The sequence below is a fragment of the Suricata suricatta genome, chromosome 10 (assembly GCF_006229205.1).
Source record: "Suricata suricatta isolate VVHF042 chromosome 10, meerkat_22Aug2017_6uvM2_HiC, whole genome shotgun sequence".
NCBI lineage: Eukaryota > Metazoa > Chordata > Mammalia > Carnivora > Herpestidae > Suricata > Suricata suricatta.
This window is the reverse complement of record NC_043709.1, coordinates 5318778-5338017: the sequence shown is the minus strand read 5'-3', so window position 1 is coordinate 5338017 and position 19240 is coordinate 5318778. Positions and strand designations below refer to the sequence as shown.

The following is a 19240-nucleotide window of genomic DNA, read 5'->3' as shown; positions in this document are numbered from 1 at the left end:
CCCCCCCCCCCCCCCCGCAGGACAGTGGAGACAGGGAGAGAGGTGGGAGAGGAGGTTCTAGATGGGATCAGGCTGCAATAGAGACACTGGTCTGAGACCAGGTTTGCTTTGAAAAAAAAATTTGTTTTCTTTTTCTTTCTTTTTTTTTTTTTTGGTTATTTGGTTTGGTTTGGCTTTCGGCTCTGAAAATAATTCATGAACGTCAGTTATCAGACAAGACAGGCAATCAGGGACCATCACCAGAAAAGCGGGAGGAAGGAGATAAAATGAAACCAAAACCACACGGAGGAAGGGAGAACCAGGCAGGCAGCAGCTCCTGGGGGGCCCCGGCGCCCCTGCTTGGCCCCCAGAGGGCGGGGGAGCAGCCACGGGGACGCAAGGCGACAGCGAACTCCAGCTTCACGGCTTTGCCTGCTTGCCACCCCTGCTTGTTACTTCAGAGTCCCTCGGGGAATAGCTTCAGAGTCAGTGATAAGAGAGGTCCCCTCCCCCCTTAAGAGGAACGGATGTGATAACAGACCGTGGGCCTCTCAAGGTGGCTGATGTCGAAGAGAAAGAAAGCAGAAGAAGAGCAAAGTTGGATGGGTGCCAACTTTGAAATTCTTCGTTTTTGCAGCTAAGAGACGGGCTGCTACTTTTTGCGTTGGAAAGAAGCGACTCCTGATCGTGGCATGAGGTAACCCCGGATGTTCTAGCTCCCCTGGGACACGGGGCTCGGGGGAAGGAGGTGACCAGGACTCACACTGAGACTCCATGTGACAGGCGAGGGGACAGAGGGGGCAATGCTGAGGAGGAGGGACTCTGCTTGGGAGAAGTCCAGCGAGAGCCCCGAGAGCTCAGGAGCGGAAAGCAGTTAGGACACCCAGAGCCCCGCCCGGGGATTCGTCCTTCTCCCCTGGTGTAGACAATGGAAACTTAAAGCCGCTTTCTGAGAAAATCTCTTGGTGGGCAGGTCACGTCACTAACGGGGCCGAGACGCAGGTTCGGCAGATGTGCCGTTGCGTCCCCGTATCGGGGAGAAAACCCCTGCGCCTTCAAGACCGAAGCCCCCTGCTTGGGCACACACACCGACCCCCTCCCACACACCACCCCCTGCTGAGGAGGAGGACCCGCAGAGAGCCCACAGGGACACGAAGCGGGGGCGCTCGGTCCTGGGTGGCTGGACGGCCCCGGGTAAGTCTCTGCCGAAGGCTTCCCTTGGGGACAGCCGCTGGCCCCGTCTGTGGGGACCCTGGGGTGCTCACCGTGCTCCCTTAGGCTTCCTTCTTGGAAACCAGGCCGCGGTGGGGTGCTGGCCACCGTGGTCAGGGCCACATGGTGCGCCCTGAGGGGCGGGGTGGCGCCCGGTGCCAGGGCCTGGCACGGGCGCGTACTCACCGATGCACGTCCGACCGTCTGAGTGGAGGGCGTACTTCTGGTGGCAGCCGCACATGGGGCCCGTGTCCGTGTCCTCACAGCTGTGCTGGCAGCCTCCGTTTCCATAGTTACAGGTTACTAGTTAGGCCCAAAGTATACGTGCGTGTGTATAAAAGGAACAACAACAAAGATGATTAGTTTATCGGTGTTGGTTGTTTCTTGTAAGGGACGGGGCGGGGTGGGGGGAAGTGACAGCGTGAGACAGACAGTGAGTGAGGCCATTTTGCCCTTCTAGGGTCCAAAGGCACTTGAAGCTGCCTGTGTGGACGGGGCGCGTGTTGTGAATGCCAGGCATTCTCCCCAAGGGGGCGAGGGTGCTGGCCGGCCCGGGGCCCGGGGGACCCTCATTCCGTGTGGGGAAGGGTGTCCCCGCGGCCATCTCCACCTCTGTCCCCTCAGAGCACGGACCCCCCCGAGGCCACGGTCCCACAGCCCGAACGTGTGCCCATCCATGTGCACTTTTATTGGAACGTGTCACGTAGTCTGCGGTGCCTGTGGACTGGAGGGGCTGGTGCCCTTCGGCCCGGAATATTAAAGCGTTTCACGGCATCAGCAACCCGGGTCGGCGGAAAGGGGGCCGGACAAAAATACGCCAGTCTGAAGTAGGAAAAGAGAAGTTCCAGTTTATTTAAAAGAAAACCACTCGTTATCACGTTAGGCTGAGAGGCAGCGCTCCGGGAGATCCAAGAGCTCTGTGGGCGGGGCTCCTGCAGACCCCCCGCCCGCGCTCCGCTCCTGGGAGGACAGGCGCCCCCCCCCCCCACCGAACGCGGATGGTGCACCGGGGCCTCGAGGACGGGCTGTCTTCCCAGCACCATCGCCGTTTATCTAGAATTCTCTGTACGCTCTTCATCTGCTTGGCAAAACCACAGTGATGGTCACACATGCAAGAATGAATCTCAGACCAAACATGGCCAGAGTGGCTGAGGGTCCCGACTCCGCCGTGCGGATTACCGGGGTGCTCTGTCAGGTGACAGCTCCCCCGACGGGCCTGAGGCCACCTCTCCCGAGTACTCTCTCACCCGGGGCACGGCACAGAGCCTTGGGGCGTCTGTCCCCAGTGACGGTGGTGACCTGTCCACCAGGACACATGCCATCCGCCTGCTGACCGAGGAGGACATCAAGAGAGTGGCTTCTGCTCAGTGTCCCAGATGCTGTCCCTGCAGACAGAAAGGCCCTGCTGGGCTGCCTCTTCCACAGGGCGCTAACGTTCCATCCGAAGGAGGGACCCAATTTCAGGGGTGACACTTCAAGGACCTGCAGGACTCTTTAGGAAGCATGGCGGGGCCGTGGAGCACGAAGCCCTCTGGCCTCTTCTCTGCAGGACTGCCTCTTCTCTCAGCGTCCCCGGGGAGCCCGGCCACCTGTGTCACCGTCTCTCGTCTCTGAGGTGGCTCAGCTCTCTGCCCGGAAGCCAAGGGCACAGGCGGCCCCAGGTTTCAGGTGAGGGCAGTGCCCCAGGCACAGCCCCGCCTCGGGCTGGCCATCGTGCGTCCATCCAGATTGAGAGAAGTTTTGCCTCACAGTGGGCCGGGGCGCAGGGTGAGGGGCTGTGAGGACGCTGTGGACACTTCTTTCAAGCTCTGGGCTCCAGGAAGTGGGCCGCGCCCCGCAAGCGACTCGAAGGAGGACGAAGGTCTGTCTGAGGCAACCTGGGGGAGGGCCGCGCCGAGGGTCCTGCGCTGCCCCCCATAGGTGTTTGTGCATCTCACGGGCTGCGGGGGCCGAGCTCCGAGCACCCAGAGAGCCTCCAGCTTGTACGTGGGAAGGAGCACTGGCGCCCTGAGCTCCGGGACCACAGAGAAGGGATGGAGAAAGCCCCTCTGGCCTGGCTTGGGAGAGTGAAAGAGTTTGGCGCAGAGGCCCTGTGGGTCCACAGAGGCTGGCGAGGGCCTCAGCCCCCACCCCAGATCCAATCTAGAATTTCTTAGACCTCAGTTGGCCTCAAGGCTAGAGGGAAAGCCGCAGAGCCAACTTCACACTGACCCTGCACGTCGACCAGAGCTGAGTGGAGCCATAGTTATCCGTGTGGGCCCTTCACAGGAGGGCTGTGGGGCAGTCACCCACTGCTTGTCCCCAGGACCAGTGTCCAACTCTATAAACACCCCAGTAATGCCCAGTGCCCCCTCCCCCCAGTAGGGAGGGCAGGGATTCTCTTTCTTTTGGCAGCAAACAAGCAGGGGCTGAGGGCGTGGCTCTTCTCTGTCAAGGGCAGGGCTGCGGGGTGGGGGTGAGGGCGGTGTGGGCGGGTGCGTCTCTGCTCACAGAGAGCCCTGCCTTGCCCCTGACCTCTCAGATCAGGTTGGCCCCTTGGGAGACGCCCTCTGAGCACACCGTCCTGTGCGGTGCTCACCCCAGACGGTCAGGTGGGCCCAGCCACCGCCTGTGGCTCGGAGCGCTCTCTCCCCCGGACACCCAGTTCGAGGCTTGGCCGGTCTTGCTGAGTGAAGGAACACTCTCTCCTTCTGGCTGATCTGTCAACAAGCCTGTCCAGCTCACACGTGCCCATCCTTGGCCTTCGTCCGGGGGACTGGGAGAGCCTGAATTCTGCACTTCCGGTTCTGAAGGGCGCCAGGTGCAGCCAGTTTCTCTGTAGTTAAAGGGACTGTCTGACGTGGAGGACAGGAGGGCCTGGCGAAGTCCTGGGGCCTGAGCGGCACACCTGCCCGTGTGTGACCCCCCAGGAAAGACAGGAACACAGAGGGAGGCTGTCTGCATCTCCCGACGTGCTGGGGTAGCAGGAAGCTTCTCCGCTTCGGGGAAAGGGCCCATCGGGGTGGGGGCTGGAGCATGAGCTCCTGGGAGGCAGGGGCTGTGTCTAGTGCACGTGGGTCCCTGAGAGCTTGGGGACTGAGGAGCACGGGCCGGGAAAGGGGTGGCAGGCGCCCGAAGAACAGCTGATGACAATCATGAAGGCCAAGGATGACGAGCCGGCAAGGGCCAGCTGTCTTCTCCACAGAACGAGGGATGGAAAGCAAGGCCACTTTCTCCGTGAGAGCTGCTCGGCTCACCCTCCATTTCAGCGGCAAGGCCGGACTGCCGTCTCTACAGGGAGCTGGATTCGGATGCCTCCACCGCCATTTCTCCACATCACAAAGCGGGGCTGGAAGGAAGCCCTTGTCTCTGGCCACAGGTGGGCCTCCCTCAGGTCTTCGTATGCACAGAGCAGACACGGTGCCCGGTGGGCATCCCCGCTGCCCCGGGAGCAGAGGCTGCCCCGCACCACTCCCCATGCAGCTGCCAGTACTGGGTCTGAGGCTCTTGAGGACTTGTGGGCGTGTTCAGCCATGGTCCTACTTCCTTTGCTGGCTCCCACTCCTCCTGGGGAGCTGGGTGACCACACTGAGAGGCTGCAGGACACCTGTGGCCTGTGGCCAACCTCCAAGCTGGTCCTGAATGGCACCTTTGGCCAGAGGCCTCATTCAACCTGGATCTCACAGGGCATCACCATTTATAGTGGGCCCCACAGGGCAGACCCTAGAAACAAGGTCCGCACAGCCGGGGCGGGGACCCCTCCCCCACCAAGCTCCTTCCCTTCTTTATACTGTCCTGTTACCAAGGGCTGCTCTGGTCCATCAGGAAGCCTGAACTTCCAGACCCACGGGGGAGCTCAGGCTCAGGGCCAGGGCTCTCTGGGGGCGGGGTCATAGTAAGCACCGGCAGGGCCATTGATGGGGGTCCTGCACCGGGGCTGTGGGTGATATATACCAGGTGGGGAAAACGCCAAGTCTCGAGTTCATGGTCCCCATCCCTCATGCCTCCCCAGCCCGCTTCAGGGACCTTGCCCTTCTCTTGACCCCGAGGGGCTGAGAGCCCTCCCTGGGAAATGTCCAGAGGACAGATTCTCCCCCCGCCCCCCCCCCACAAAGCAATGGCCGGAGACGCGTGGGGATATCTGACCCATTTGCCTCCATCTACCTACGTGTGCAGTCCTTCTGGTTTTGGGCAAGGTCAAAGCCGGGTCTGCAGTCACAGGCCACCCCACCTTTGGGCGTCTCCCGGCAGATGTGGGCACAGCCATGGTCTTTGTTCATGCAGTTCATACCCTCTGGGAAAAGACAGATGAGAGAGAGAGAAGACCGGGGGGAGGGAAGAGAGAGAAAATTTCAGGCTGAAGAGAGGCAGCCTCTAAAATGTCACCATCAAGTGCAGAGCTCTGGGGCTGCCGTTGGCACGTGCACCATCCGCACGCGGCAAGTGCACAGCTAGCCCTCCGGCTGGAGGCGTCTGGGGGAGAAACCCGGACACAGTGCCCAGGTCTGAGAACAGCACTGTAAGTGACTCCAGGGGACCCACGGAAGAAGCGTCCCCGCTCTAGGACAGACTACGGAACCAAGGTCGGGTCAGGGCTTCAGACAGGTTCCCTCCTAAAGCAGCGCCCTAAACTACACGCCACCCCTCCAGCTGCCTGAGGGGGTCTCTCTCTGTCCCCTGGCCACCACAGCGTGCCCCAGGACCCAAGGAAATCTCACTCCCAAGTGCAGAGCCCTGTACGACTTGGTGCTGGCCCCCGGGCTCCACCTGATGTCCCTGTTCCCCAAGGAGCCTGTCCTGGGGTCCCAAGTACATGGGTCACCATTTCCAAAATCTTAGCCCAAGGTTCCTGCTGCAAAATAGATGCTACTTTGTACAGGAAAATGCTTGCAAACCTCAGGTGTCTCGTTCTGCGAAGACCCATCTTAAAAGGGCAGCTGGCAACAGCCCCCCTTTGTTGGTGGGAGGCATCAGAAAGGGGAGATGGCCCCAAGGTGCCGGGGCTGGGCCACCCCACTGCCTGCTCGTGGCCCCATGAGCCGCTGGAGACCTGCCCCTGTTGCCCCTGCTGGGCAGGCCCTCCCAGCGAGTCCGCACGGCCGGGCTCAGAAGCCCCGACCCTCACAAGGCCGGCTGGGTTCCCTGTCTCCTCTCTTCCAGGCTCCCTGAGCCTCTACGGAGCCTCCAAACTCTAGGCAGTGGCCACGTTCTGGGGCTTCCTGCCCCTAGAAATATCAGCACTCCCTTCAGAGGTGGGGAATCCATGCTTCAGACACCTGCCCAAAGGCCCACGGTCCTCGGAGAGGCATCACAAGGACATGGACCGGCACCTCTGACTATAAACCTCTTCCCCACTCCCGGCCCAGAGGCCTTGCTGAGCGCAGAGCTGGGCCACCCTGAGTTTCCAGCACGGACCATGGACCGTTCACCTCGAGTCTCCAGAGGCCTGGCCTCCAGTCCATGCACACTGAGAATCACACGGAAATGTTCCCTGAGGGCTCTGGCGTAATGGGGACAACGAGGGTCGCCCGGGGCAGGCCATCTGCCTGTCTCCCCAGACACCCACAGTTCCTGGGACAGCCCCCCCCACCCCAGGAGACTGCCTGGAGTGGCTCAGACCCCCTTCAGTTGACCCCATTTGGTGTTTATCTTCCCGGGGTTTTGTGAGCAGTTTCCAGGATTTATGAGGTCATTGGGGTCAAGTGAGAGGCTGTAGGTCACAAGTCCATCAAGAGGCTAAGGGCAGATGAAAGGAAGAGCTGCCGTCCGCCCACACAGCACCCCGAGACCTTACTTCCATTTTCTACCCGAGAGGAGCCAGCCTTGGACAGAGGGAGGGAACCCCACAGCCGGGGACACACGGGCGGCCTCCCTTCCCCCAGGTGGCCCGCGGGTGTGTCAGGACTGGCTGGGTCTCGACCCTGTCCACTTTAAGTGTGGGTGTGGGACAACTGAGACCTAACATTTATTTAAAAACACAAACACCCTGGCAGCTATGACCAAGATGTATATATATACATATATTTAATGTTTATTTATTTATGAGGGGGGGGAGGGGGGCAGAGAACCTGACGCGGGGCTCGAACTCACGAACTGGGAGATCAGGACCCGAGCCGAAGTCGGACGCTCAGCCGACTGAGCCACTCAGGCGCCCCGCCCCCGACAAAGATTTGTAAAAAGTCCGAAAACCAAGAAATGGCGATGAGTAAAACCTGCAGTTTGCGCGGCCACTGACCTCTGGTTTCAGCTGGTTTTACTGCCCTTCCTTATTATTCCTTGGCCCACTCTCCTCACTTAGTCCAGACGCGCTGTTGGACCGACGCAGAGCGTGACCACTACCCAGCAGCTGAACAAACAGGGCTCCTCGCAGAAAGCTTCAAGTTCATGCAGAGAGACAGCCCCTTTCTCCGGCCAAATTCAACAACAGCCCCCCGGGCACTCCTTGCCGAGTGGGGTGAGCGACGCGGAATCGGTAGTGGGGGTGCAGACGGGGCCTGGGGAGGGGGCTGTTCGCAGCATCTGCCCACTGCTGGGGTGTGGACACTCTAACAGAGCTGATGGCGAGCCCCAGGCAAGGTCCCTGGAGGTGCCGCTGGGAAGGGTGCACGGCGGGCCCTCGAGAGCCACCGAGAGCCAGCCTCACGAAGGTGGCCCGGCTCTCCTAGGCGACTGTCCGGGCAGGCTGCCGTGGGCACGGGTCTGGCCTCCTTACTGGTTGTGTCTCAGAGAAAACCGCTTCACTGCTCGAGTCTCTTCCGTAGACCGGGACGGAGGATCTCCCCTTCAGGAGAGGGTAGGTATTCTGACACTAGATCTTTCCATGGGGGCACTGACTTCTGAAGGCTGGTATCTTCTGCAGGTCTGGGGAAGGGTCCTCGTGGGGACCTTGTCTAGGCCTGGCAGGCCCTCTTCAGAGAAAGCTTTCAGGTGGGGGACCTCGAGGGCCACTGAGACACATGCAGCCTCTCATCGGGTCTTGCGAGAGACTCCTGGCTGGGACCGGCCAGAGGGCAGTGGCCGCCAAGCAGCCTCCCTGAGCATCACCGGTGTCTGAGTCCTTGTCCCTCCCGGGGGACAAGCCTCAAACTCCACCGGTTCCACAGGGCTTCCTGACCGCACCCCACGTCACCCCCGCGCCACCACCCCAGACTGACCTCCCAGGGCCGCCCCGTGGCTGGCACAGGCCATCGAGGCCACTCAGACAGAGTGCTTTCCCCCTGAGCTGGGAAGAGCCCCAGGGCCCCTGTTTGAGCTCTGGCTCCTATGTGAAGAAGGAGATTCGATTTCCAATTCCGGCCAAAGAAACACAACTTACGAGAAACCCTGCTAATTATCACCAACCATACATTTGTCCCTGGGGAGCGGATGCGGCCGGCGCTTGGGATGCTAAAGTGAGCGTTAGGCGTTCGACGTCACTCAGCGCTGTGTTGCAGGACGGCCTTGGGGTCAGGCAATCTTTGTTTCTGAGAATCTGGACTTTACTAACGAGCCACACTGATGTTTTACTGACAAAGGATAACTTGGGGGGTGATCCATGTTCCAGTCTAGGTTGACATGGAAGCAAATAAATTTTTACTTAAAAACGATATTTCCCCAAATGAGGGGAGAGTCGGCTAGGAGGAGAGTCCCTGCGGAGGAGAAAGGGTGGGTGCTGATTCCCGAGCTTGCTGTTTGGACCTTTGGGGGTGCCGAAGCCAGGTCCCATCTCCCGTGCATTCTCAGGCGCTTGTCACCTCTTGCCTCTGCTGGGGGAGGGGGTGTCTCTGCCCCCGCCCCTGCCACAGACTGGACGCTCCAGGAACCGGTCCACCCGTGAGGTGTTCCATAAGGTGTCTGCCCTGTAAGGCCAAATGCCACTGCGTGCCTTCCTCCGGGAAGCCTTCCTCGGTGTCCCAGCCTCACTCCCGGCGCTGACATGGTGGCCATGTTTCTCCTCTCTGGTCTTCATGTGACTGTCTAGCCGGGCCCTGAGGACAGGCTGAGCGCTGAGCCTTCTCAGTGACCTCACCGTCCAACATCAGTCCTGCCTGGGAGGGAGGGGTTCCTACATGCAGGGAGGGAAATGGAATGACCTTCTTGTCTTCCACGAGGGTCTGGGACGTGGGTCTGGGCCTCACGCCCAAGCAGCGGCCGTGCTGGGAAACAGGCTGATAGGCCGCAAACGGCTGAGAACAGGGGCCACCAAGAGGCGGCTTCCCGTGAGGTCTGCGGGCTCCTGGGGGCGCCTCCTGCCTCGTGGTGGCAGCCACGGCTCCCCATGGCATTAGCGACCATTCCCAAGATGGCTGCAACTGCCCGGCCTGGTGGTGCTGGAAGGAAAATGGTTGCCTCCGAGCGGGTAATTCAGCTCCTCAGCGGCTCTAGACACAGTGACCGAGTCACCTTCCCCTCCCTCTGGGGCACACTGGCTGGGGGCCATGAGAAGACGTGCGGCGTGGCTGGCAGAGCCACAGACAGGGTGGGATGGGTCCTTGCCGTCCATCTTGTCCATCCGTCTTGCAGGTGGGGCAAAAGGCTCCGGGATGGGACGTGTCTGTCCCAGATCACACGGCGGGACTGGAATCCGGGCTGCGGGGCTCAAGCCACACTCCCCCACCCCGGGGTCGTTGTGCCACACCTGTGGGACCCAGAAGGCTGACTGGCAGCATGTCCCAGGCTGAGCAGAACTGGGGACCTGGCACAGCCCTACTGTAATAAGTGGTGCCTGTTTCCAGTAACTGCCTTCGGAACTGAAAAACCTATTAAAATTCGAGGCCAGCTCAGACGCTTCCTCCTCCATGAAGCTCTCTGAGCTGCGCCCCAACAGAGCACAGAAAGCCTGGCTCCGTGACCTCGCAGCAGCTACCCCCGAGCATGAGGCCGGAGCCTCTCTCACCTGCAGGCCCATCAGGCCCCCGCTGTGTGTCCGCATCCCCCCTTTAGTGCCTTGGAACACTGCCCCCCGAGCAGCCTGGCCCTCCCACTCCTGCCCGCTCATCCTGAGTCCTGTTCTCTGCAGCCACGCCAGCCTGTGCACTATGCCGGGGGCCCCAGGGCCGCCTCTGACACGCCTGGCCCACACCCACCGTGACGGCTCACAACGGTCGAAGGCCCTCAGCTGAGCAGCAGCAGGGGCCAGCCTAGGAGACCGATGGCTGCAGGCAGCACTGAGCCCGGCCTCCTGCACTCACTCGCCTTCTCTGGATTCCCTGATGCCTCCGTCATTCCAGCTCAAGATCTGACCCCCCGGACTGAGTCCCCTGGTCCTGTGTCTCTTCCTTCCAGGTGGCAAAACGCTGACGGGGTGGGAGGGAGGGGCCACTCCGTACTTGTCCCTGTGCAGGTCTACCTGCCGTCTCCTCTCCCACAAGCCAGGGAGCTCCTACAGGAAGGAAGGGGCCTCATCGCTGCTGCTCCCGGTGTCCAGGACCCACGCAGCGGATCTTACTGGAGACGTGAATGTGGAACACCAGAGGGAGGGGCTGGCGTCCGGCCCAGCCCGTGTGCTCACCATCCTCCGGGCACCCCAAGAAAGGGTGTGCGGCCCTCAAGAGGGGCGGGGAGGCTGAGATGCATTGTGCCTGAGCCTCAGGTCATATGCCTTCTTCTCCAGGTCTCTGTTTTCTAAGCTGGGAAATGGGTTGTCATAACCTTTCCCTCCGAGGGTTGCCATGAACCTCAGCTCAGAGAACTACCTAATGCGTGTGGCACAGAGAGGGCACCTGCCTCATCCTGCCTTGTGCTGCGAGCACATAGCTGCTCAGTCACCATCCCCTGCTGCCACGGGGAACTTGGGGAGACAACTTTATCCTTGTGTCCTCATGCCCAGCGCAGGGGTGAAAGAAGTGTGGGAGAGAAGGGGGGAGGAAGGAGAGATGAAGGCTGTCCTACCTCACAGCATCTCACAGAGAATGGCAAGGGCACTACGTGGCATTCTCAGCCTTGCGTTCTATGAGACGGCACCTTGGGGACTCCACAGCACACATTAAAGGCTCTGAGAAGCCCTGCAGTCACTCGTGGGACAGGCCCCCGCCCCTCCCTTAACAGGGGCCCAATCCTGGGATGACCCACATCAGTTCTCACCTTACACACGAGCTGGTGGTGGCTCAGGCCTGGGCCGGGGAAGGGACTCTAGCTCCGACACCTGGAGCCTGGTGTGGGCCCCGGGGGTGAAGGAGATGGTGCCTGCTCTGCCCTCCTCCGGGGGGAAGCTGTCCTGAGGATAGTGAGCTGATGGGGAGTATTACCAGCATGGCTACTGCCAAGGGCAAGTGAACTCGAATAGGTGAACCCCCAGGCACGTGAGGTGCTGGAGGCCAAGCGCTTCTGCTCCAGGGGCGTGGGCCTGGGCTCCACGCCAGAAGGGGCCTCGGCAGCCTCTGCTCCGGCCCCACCCCAGCTCCTCTGAGGGGGCCAGGGCACCCTGACCAGGTCTAACTGGCATGCCGTCTTCACTGATGCCAGCTCGCGGGCTCCTTCAGGGCGCGGGCCGAGCTGGGGGCGGGCGCAGCGCGGCTTTCTGTGAGCAGGTGGCCCTGCTCTGCACCGCACGTGCCCTCCGGGGCACCCTGGGTGGGGTGCGGCCTCCCTCGGCCCGGCTCCCCACCCTGATACGGGGAGTAACCACGGTGCCAAGTTCGGCAGGAAGCCCTGTTTACCACCCTGCCTACACGGGGAAGGAAGATTGGATTTCAGAGTTGCTTCCAGAAATCCTGGTCTCCAGGGGCCTGGTGCCAGCCACGCCAGGCTGCCCGCCAGCTCGAACCTAATTCGATCTAACCCGTCCAAATCTAATGACGCTCTGCAAGCTCCGACCGGGTGTCTCTCTGAGCTGAGGATGGGGCAGGGAGTGATGAGGAGACAGACGCTTCGTGGCCGCATCACTGGAATTTCAGACTCTGCTGCTTGCCTGCATGACCTTGGGCCATGATCTTGGGCAACCATTTCCCTCTGAGCCTTAATTTCCATCCATGTAAGAGTGGCTAAGTCGCGGGTCCTGCCTCCCAGGCGCTCACTCAATGTGCCCTGCTCTTCTCTGGGCCACTGAGGCCAAGGGCGCAGGTAAGAGCTTGAGGGGCTACATCCCAGGCCCAGGGGTGCGGGGGGGCGGGCACAGGAAGGTTGTAAGCAGGGCAGCGGTGCGCTTCGCCACGGAAGGCAGCCTGCAGGGCAGAGGCCATGGGCCAGAAACACATGGGAGGTGCTGCTGTCACCCTGAAAGGGACAAAGGAGCCCAGAGGGAGGGCAGTGGCTATGGGAGAGGGAGGAAGGCAGTCTTTCAGAACCCATGATACATAGACCCGGGCTCTGACGACCCTTTCCTGTGACTGAACCCTCACTGCGGGCCGGAGAAGTGGGTACAGCCACGCCCGTCTCACCAGCAAGCGAATGGAGGCCAGGTCGGGGTGGGGAACGACGCGCCAGGGCCACCGCGTGCCTGAGGAGCAGGGCCAGGGTCCCGGGCCCTGCCTTCTGCTCCCTGGTGCCCAGGGCTTCCCTGCGATGGGCCCCCTGCTCGATTCTGGTCTCCTCTGGGCCCTGGGGCGGGCCCCGGCGGGAAGGGGCTGCCTATTTTTCCCCAAAGGCCTTCTATCACGTTCGGATTCTCCACGAGAGCGAGCACAGAGCGAAACCACTGCAGACGCTGCCGCCCCAGACCAGGGTGCGCATCGTGTCCTCAGCAAAGCAAAGTTCATGGGTGCATCTCGAGCAGGGCCGGGGGAGGCGGGCCCGATCTGTTTGTACTCAGGAGCCCGGCCTTTCTCTCTGCCCTGGGCCGGGATAACAAAGCTGGAATGTGTGCCTCCCGAGGGTCGTTGCTATGGTGACTTCATCAATAACATCATTTTCCGCACCCATGTCCCTTAAACACACAGGAAGGGGAGGCACGCTGGGAACGGCAGAGCGGGGACAAGAGAACAATCACCCTGCTCCGCCCCTCCCCCAGCCTCAGGAGGGAGGGGTTCTCCCCTTCAGCCTCATCAATAGAAAATTAAGGAGCCCAGAAAGAGGCGGGAGCCTTTCCCACTCAGACTCCGCAAGCCGTCCAAGGGAGGCAGGCAAAACCCAGAGCCACGAAGAAGACACGGAGAGGTCATGCCACGACAGAAAGACACAGGAGCAGTAGCACGGACGGGCCACTGGGGGCGGGGGGGGGGCGAGGGGACACGGTTAGGGCGACAATCACAACCGTGCACTGTTCAGAGCTGCCCGTGTGCTGAGCTGTCCCCCACACCAGGGAATCAGCCCCACTTAACAGACGAGAGCGCCGAGGCACAGAGCTCCCCACTGAAGGGAGGCCTGGTGAGGCGGCTGGATCTAGGGGCCGCCAGACATTCGCCACAGGCCGATGACAACCACGGCTACCGTTAGTGAGTGCTTGCTATATACTAAGCGGTTTGCACGAATAAGCCCCTGGCACTTTTCCGAGCAGACCTGTTACCCCCACCTTGCGGGTGAGGAGGACAGGGTGAAGAGAACTTGGGTGACTTGCCCAGGGACACTGAGTAGGACAGGCGACCAGAGCCTCACAGAACCTGTGCTTCCAGGGGACTTCCAGGAGGCGACGGAGATTCGTATCTGGGGGAGGGGACGGGAGGGAAGCCCGGGCTGGGCTCCTTCTGTCCTTGAACTTTCCCACGGTGATCTGGGGCGCTGGAATGGCCCAGCCCCTGCCCACCCTGGCCACGTGCGCGTTTCCCCGTCCTGTCCCTCTAAGTCATCTCAAATACCAGCCGCTCCGAGATGCTGATTTCTCACCCTGCCCCTCCCTCCAATCTCCATGCTCCTCAACCCTCTGCCTGAGCTGGCTGAGGAGACCGGGGCACCCCCCCCCCACCCCGTTCATTCCCAACTCTCCAGGGCCCAGCCCCAGCCTGGCGTAGGGATAGAAGGGACTGTCGGTCTTTATAATGTCACCCTCATTTCCTAGAGGTCACTGAGGTTAAGCAGTTTGCCCACAGTCACTTAAGGAGGATGTGACAGAGGCGAAACTTGAACCTGTTCCGCCTGACTTGAAGATCTGCCCTTTGAGAGCTGCAAAAGGAACTTTCTAGGGCATAAATCTGTGGCTTCCCCCTGCTAAACACTCATCAGTGTCCTCCTCAAACCCAGTGCCCGCAGGGTTAGGCTGGTTTTCAGTCTGGCAGCGAAGGTCCTCCCAGACCCACACGGCCTGCCATGGCCCGGGGTCACAGGGACACTCGGTCAGCTCGCACATCCTGCCCTCCCTTCTCACCTTGGAGCCTTCTGGAATGTAGTTCCTTCCTCCTGGGACACAGGCCCTCCTCCTTTGAATAGCAGCTCCGACTATAGTTACTTGAGATTCTGTTTGGGTGTCACCTCTTCCAGGAAGCCTTCCTTGTTTCTGTCCTCTCCCCCAGTCCCTAGGCTGTGTTAGGGGACTGGCCTGGGCCTCCAACACCCTGGTGCTATGTGCTCCCAGGGAACTGGGCACACGAGCTGTAACTGCTGTCTGCTGGGCTTCCCCCGCCAGACAAGGGGCTCAGGGCCCGAGCCTGAGTCCCCCCTTCACGCTGGTGTCCTGCACGCGGCCTTGCCTGCATTGGAGGCCTGGGAGATGCTCACTGAAGCTACTTGCACTGGTTAGGGGCCTGGGCTTGGCCACTCTGGCCTTTTGACTCTGCATCAGAACGGGGACCGATACTCGGGCCACAGAGCGAATCTGCCTGTGGGCCCAGACCTGGCGGGGGCCTGTGGCCACAGTGCCAACCGTGACCCTGCACCATCCGCCTGTCTGGCCCCGCCTTGCTCCCCTAATTACTCTCCGATACCTGTGCCTCGACAGTGCTCCAGGAGCCTGTCCTCACAAGGCCTGGGCTTCGGCCAGGACACAGGGCTCTGCCTCCTACCCCCTGCTCCTGAAATGTCATCCTCTTGGGCCTGCCAGGTGCCAGCGGCCGGCTGCCCCAGACCAGCCCCCCAGCTGATCGGGAGTCCAGCCCGCCCTAGGCTGCGTCCCCAGGGTGCCCCCCTGGGGAGCGGGAGTTCTAGAGACCGTGGACTTGCACTTCCCCAGGGATCCCAAGGCCACGCCCCGTGCAATCTGCCTCTTCGCAAATGTCTGTCTGCACGACCGTGAGCACCACGTGCTATCAGTGGGCCCACCTGACGGGCGCTGAGGCTCAGAGAGAGAGAGAGAGAGAGAGAGAGAGAGAGAGATCTCCCAACTTGTGTGGCAGAGCAGAACCAGATCCCCTTTGGCCACTCGCCGGCAGCGGTCAAATGCTCACCCCACACCCTACCTGCCTTGGGGGCCCTCAGGGGACTCTGCCCCCCTTTTCCTCCTCGCCCGTGTCTCACTGACTCTGTGGGCCAGATCTTCGCTCGCTGCTCCCCGACCCTCACCCCCCCAGGCAGGACCTTTCTGCCTTCCTACCACCGGCCCTTCCTTCAGGCCCAGCGGTCCCCTGCCAGGGCGGACCTGCCCTTCTGACCTTGCACGCCACCTTCTCCCAGCCAGTCCAGCCACGGGAGTCCGACCCTCCTGTGAGCGCACTCCTAACACCGTCCACGTTCATTTTCTCACTTGCCTCCTTGCTCATTCTTTCTATGTATGTTTAGGTAGGGTCTCCTTTAAACAAGACCTTTCCACAAGGCCAGGCGGCTTCCCATCTGTGACTTTCACACGCTCTGCTGTCAGGGGCCAGCCACAGGTGAGCCCCTTGGGGGTGTTCAATGCAGGGCGGTGGGTCCAAAGTGCCCTGGCTATAGACAAAGCTCATGGCTCTGAAATGATGCTGTCCTGCTTTGAATTACGTGCAAGCAAACGGCCAGAATGGACCCATTTTCTGGAAAGCTAGAATTGGATAAGGGACCTCAGAGACCATCTGGACAAAAGCTGTCCCTTTCCACTGAGGCAGCTGCCCTGGGCCACGCCGCAGTCAGCACGGCAGCTGCACAGCACCTTTCGACCCTCGGTCCCCTGGGGCTCAGGACGCCGCACCTCTTAGGCTCCACATCCTTTCTGCCACACCAGGAGGTGGCTCCCGAGGCGCTGCTGGTTTAGAGCTGTCACCCATCCATCCTGCAAGCCCGTGCAGCCTTTGCAAAGCACCACCTGTGTGAGGATCTGCGCGGAAGCCGCGGGCAAGGCCAGAGGCGTGTCTGGGCCACTCCACTGCCGCCACGGTTCACTGGTGGGCAGGCGCCGTCTGCGACAGGGCCACTGACATGTGGCTCCTGGCATCCCGGGTGGCAGCTGAGGGGCCGAGCCGGGCTCGCCTTCTCGGAAGGCAAGGATGGACACCAGCCTTCCTGTGGCGCCCTTCCATCGGTGCCCGGACCAGGGCTGACACTGGGACCGCCGGAAAGCCGCCTCTGTGAGATGGGAGGGCGTCTGTCTAACAGACGTGAGGACCACGTGGCAGGCTGTGCAGACACGTGTGGACAAATGCTTGCAGAGCTGCAGAGGTGCCTGGGTGTCACTGAGGTACGGTGGGCCTAGTTTCCCGGCTCTGCCTCACGCTTCCTCCTGGCCCCTCGGGTCGCAGGTGGTCAGTGAAGGCGACCTGTCTCCCCGTGCCCCCTCTGGCTGACTCTGCGGCACCTGTCCCCTCTTCTCTGGCCTCTGGGTCACCTCCCAGCTACTCCCCCACCTCCCGGTCGGACCCCCTGAAGTTCCCCTGCTGACCACTAGGCGTCAGCACAAGCACGTCCAAGCCTCTCTGAGGCCCGAGTTCTGGGACCCGCCAGACTTCCCCTCCGCCCACGCTCAAGAGGCCTGAGGTCTGGGTGTCCTTCTCCTCCCAGGGCTGCCAGGTTTACACATGTGCCCAACAAACACAGAAGATGCCCAGTTAAATACGGGTTTCAGATAAACAACAAATGCTTCCAAGTATAAGTATGTCCCAAATGTCGCATGGGTCATACTTACACTAAAAATGTATTCATTGTTTACTGAAATCGAAGTGTAAACAGTGTCCTCTGTTTTTTCTGGCAACCATATCCTCCCTAAAGGAAGCCGTGGTGGGGGGACAGTCAGCTTACGCAGGCCCCGGACCACCAGCCTGGTCATGACCAGGGAGTAAATCATTTCTCTCTCCTGACAGGTGACTAGAATGGGGAGGGGGGGCAGCTCCCACAGCGTTTCCACAGCAGCCCTGGGGCACCTGGGACCTGGGAGGAGAAGCCAGTCCAAGTGCTGGGGCCCCGCCAGCAGAAGGTCCTCCGAGGACACAGAGCAGCGCCCTGGCCCACAGCTGGCGCTTCTCCTGCACGGCCTGCCGCAGCACAGCAAGGAGCAGGGGCAAGGGCCAGAGACATGTGGGCTCTGTCCAGCTCTGTCCCAAACCAGCGGGGCCTCCCTGCAGCCCTGTCCCCTGCTGTGTGCGCTGTGGAGGCAGCTGTTACTGCCAAGTGTCCTCTGAAAAGCAAAGGGTATAAAGGACTTGGTATACAGCAGGAACTCAATATATGTTGAGTATGTCTCCCTTTCCTGTGAGAACCTATCAAGGGCAGGTATAACGACTTAATGCAGATTCTCACCATTTGCTTTAACTTAAACAGGCAGCCCAGCTGTGGCCTAGGAGCTCACACACGGGTCCCCAGAGAGCGAGAGCGAGAGAGAGGGAGAGAGAGAGAGAGAGAGAGAGCGAGCCGAGCCACTCAGAACCTCGCGGCACACACTGAGAGGAAGACGTGCCTGGCAAGAGTCAGAGGTGGCTTCACGGAGGAGGTGAAAGCGAGCTGGGGTCTGAAGGGTGCTGAAGGGTTCTCCGGGAAGTGGGGGATGGGGAACGCCTCTGGGGAAGAAGAAACAGCACACCCCATGGCCTGTCATGGGTGAAGGACACGTAGCCGGGCTCCCGGAGGGAGACAGATGGAGGGGGTGAGGGGGGACGAGGAAGGTGTGGAAGGCGGTGCTGGCCGAGGTTCCGGTGCAGAGGACAGAAGGGCTTCTGGTGGCTGCTTCACAGCCTGCGCAGCACGGAGAGGAGCGGGGGGCAGGGCCTGAGTGGAGAGGTCCGGCCCCGGTGCCACGAGGGGCTCCAGGCTGCGGGCACCCCCTGCTCCCACCCTCCACCCATCTGTTCCTCAGTGTCTTTGCCTTAGTCAGACCCAGGTTCACGTCTTGATTGTGCTCCTTCCTCACTATGGACAAATCTCTCTGCTTCTCAAGGTCCACTTCCTCACCTGCACGCTGAGTTAATCACAGCAACGTTGCACTAGACTGTTCTCAGGATCTGATCGCTCGCGTCAAAGTCCAGGCACAGTGCTGAGCACACAGTGGTGCCTGGTGGAGGCTGACAGTGCTGCTGACCTCGGGTCTAGACACGCCATGTCCAGAGCCATCCTCCTAAGTGCTAATTCCCTAGTATTAAGAACACTGATGTTTGCCCCACTTCACAGATGAGGCACTGAGGCCGCGGGACTCGTGGCTGCGCAGGGAGCCAGGGCCAGGTGCCTCTCGGCCTGGTGCCCGCCGTCTGCCCTGCGCTGTCCTCTCTGGGAGGCCTGAGGTGCTGCAGCGTGGCAGGGTCCCCGCCGCCAGTGCCGTGTGGTAAGTGCTGGGGTCCGGGTGCCCGGCCAGGGCTGGCTGGAGGCCAGGCCAGGAGAAGGGCGTGAAGCTGGGCTCACCAGCCAGAGGAGTTGTTTATGGGGTGGGAGGCTCATAAAAAATAATGGGCTGGATTTATTGTCCCCGCCTCCAGGGCCGTTCCGGACTGCACGGGGCCGGGCCAGGCCCCCTCCGGCGGCACCGTAAATCTCCCCGATAAAAGCAAGAGCTGTGTGTTCTCCCGCCCACCTGGCCCGAAGCGGGCAGGGGGGTGGAGGGGAACCTGCGCACAAGTCTGCCCTGTGCTCTGGGCGCGGCTGGTCCCCTGAGGCCGGGGTGGGATCCTGCAGTGTGGCCATGCGGCTTCCTCTCATTTAGAACACCCACTTCCCAGCCACAGACACCTCCGGGGTCCCAGCCCCTGCAGCTGGTGATGGAAGGCTCTGGCATGGGGCAGGAGCTGTCCCTGGCCTGTAGGAGCCACACTGGAGCTTCTTGGGTCAAGGCCAGGCCCAGATCCCATGACGTGGGAATCACATCTTGGGAGCCCACGGGAGCCCGCCAGCCAGGCAC

The 19240-nt window shown here is 61.2% G+C and overlaps 1 protein-coding gene across 1 annotated transcript in view; it reads right to left on the bottom strand.

Moving 5' to 3' along the window:
• Nucleotides 1–19240, bottom strand: part of SCUBE1 (signal peptide, CUB domain and EGF like domain containing 1) — a 133659-nt gene that overhangs the window by 46306 nt on the left and 68113 nt on the right. The window contains exons 6-7 of the mRNA XM_029954109.1: nt 5339–5464; nt 1378–1494 (exon numbers count right to left, since the gene is read on the bottom strand). Of these exons, the coding sequence (XP_029809969.1) occupies nt 1378–1494; nt 5339–5464 (243 nt within the window). The remainder of the gene's footprint in view (nt 1–1377; nt 1495–5338; nt 5465–19240) is intronic.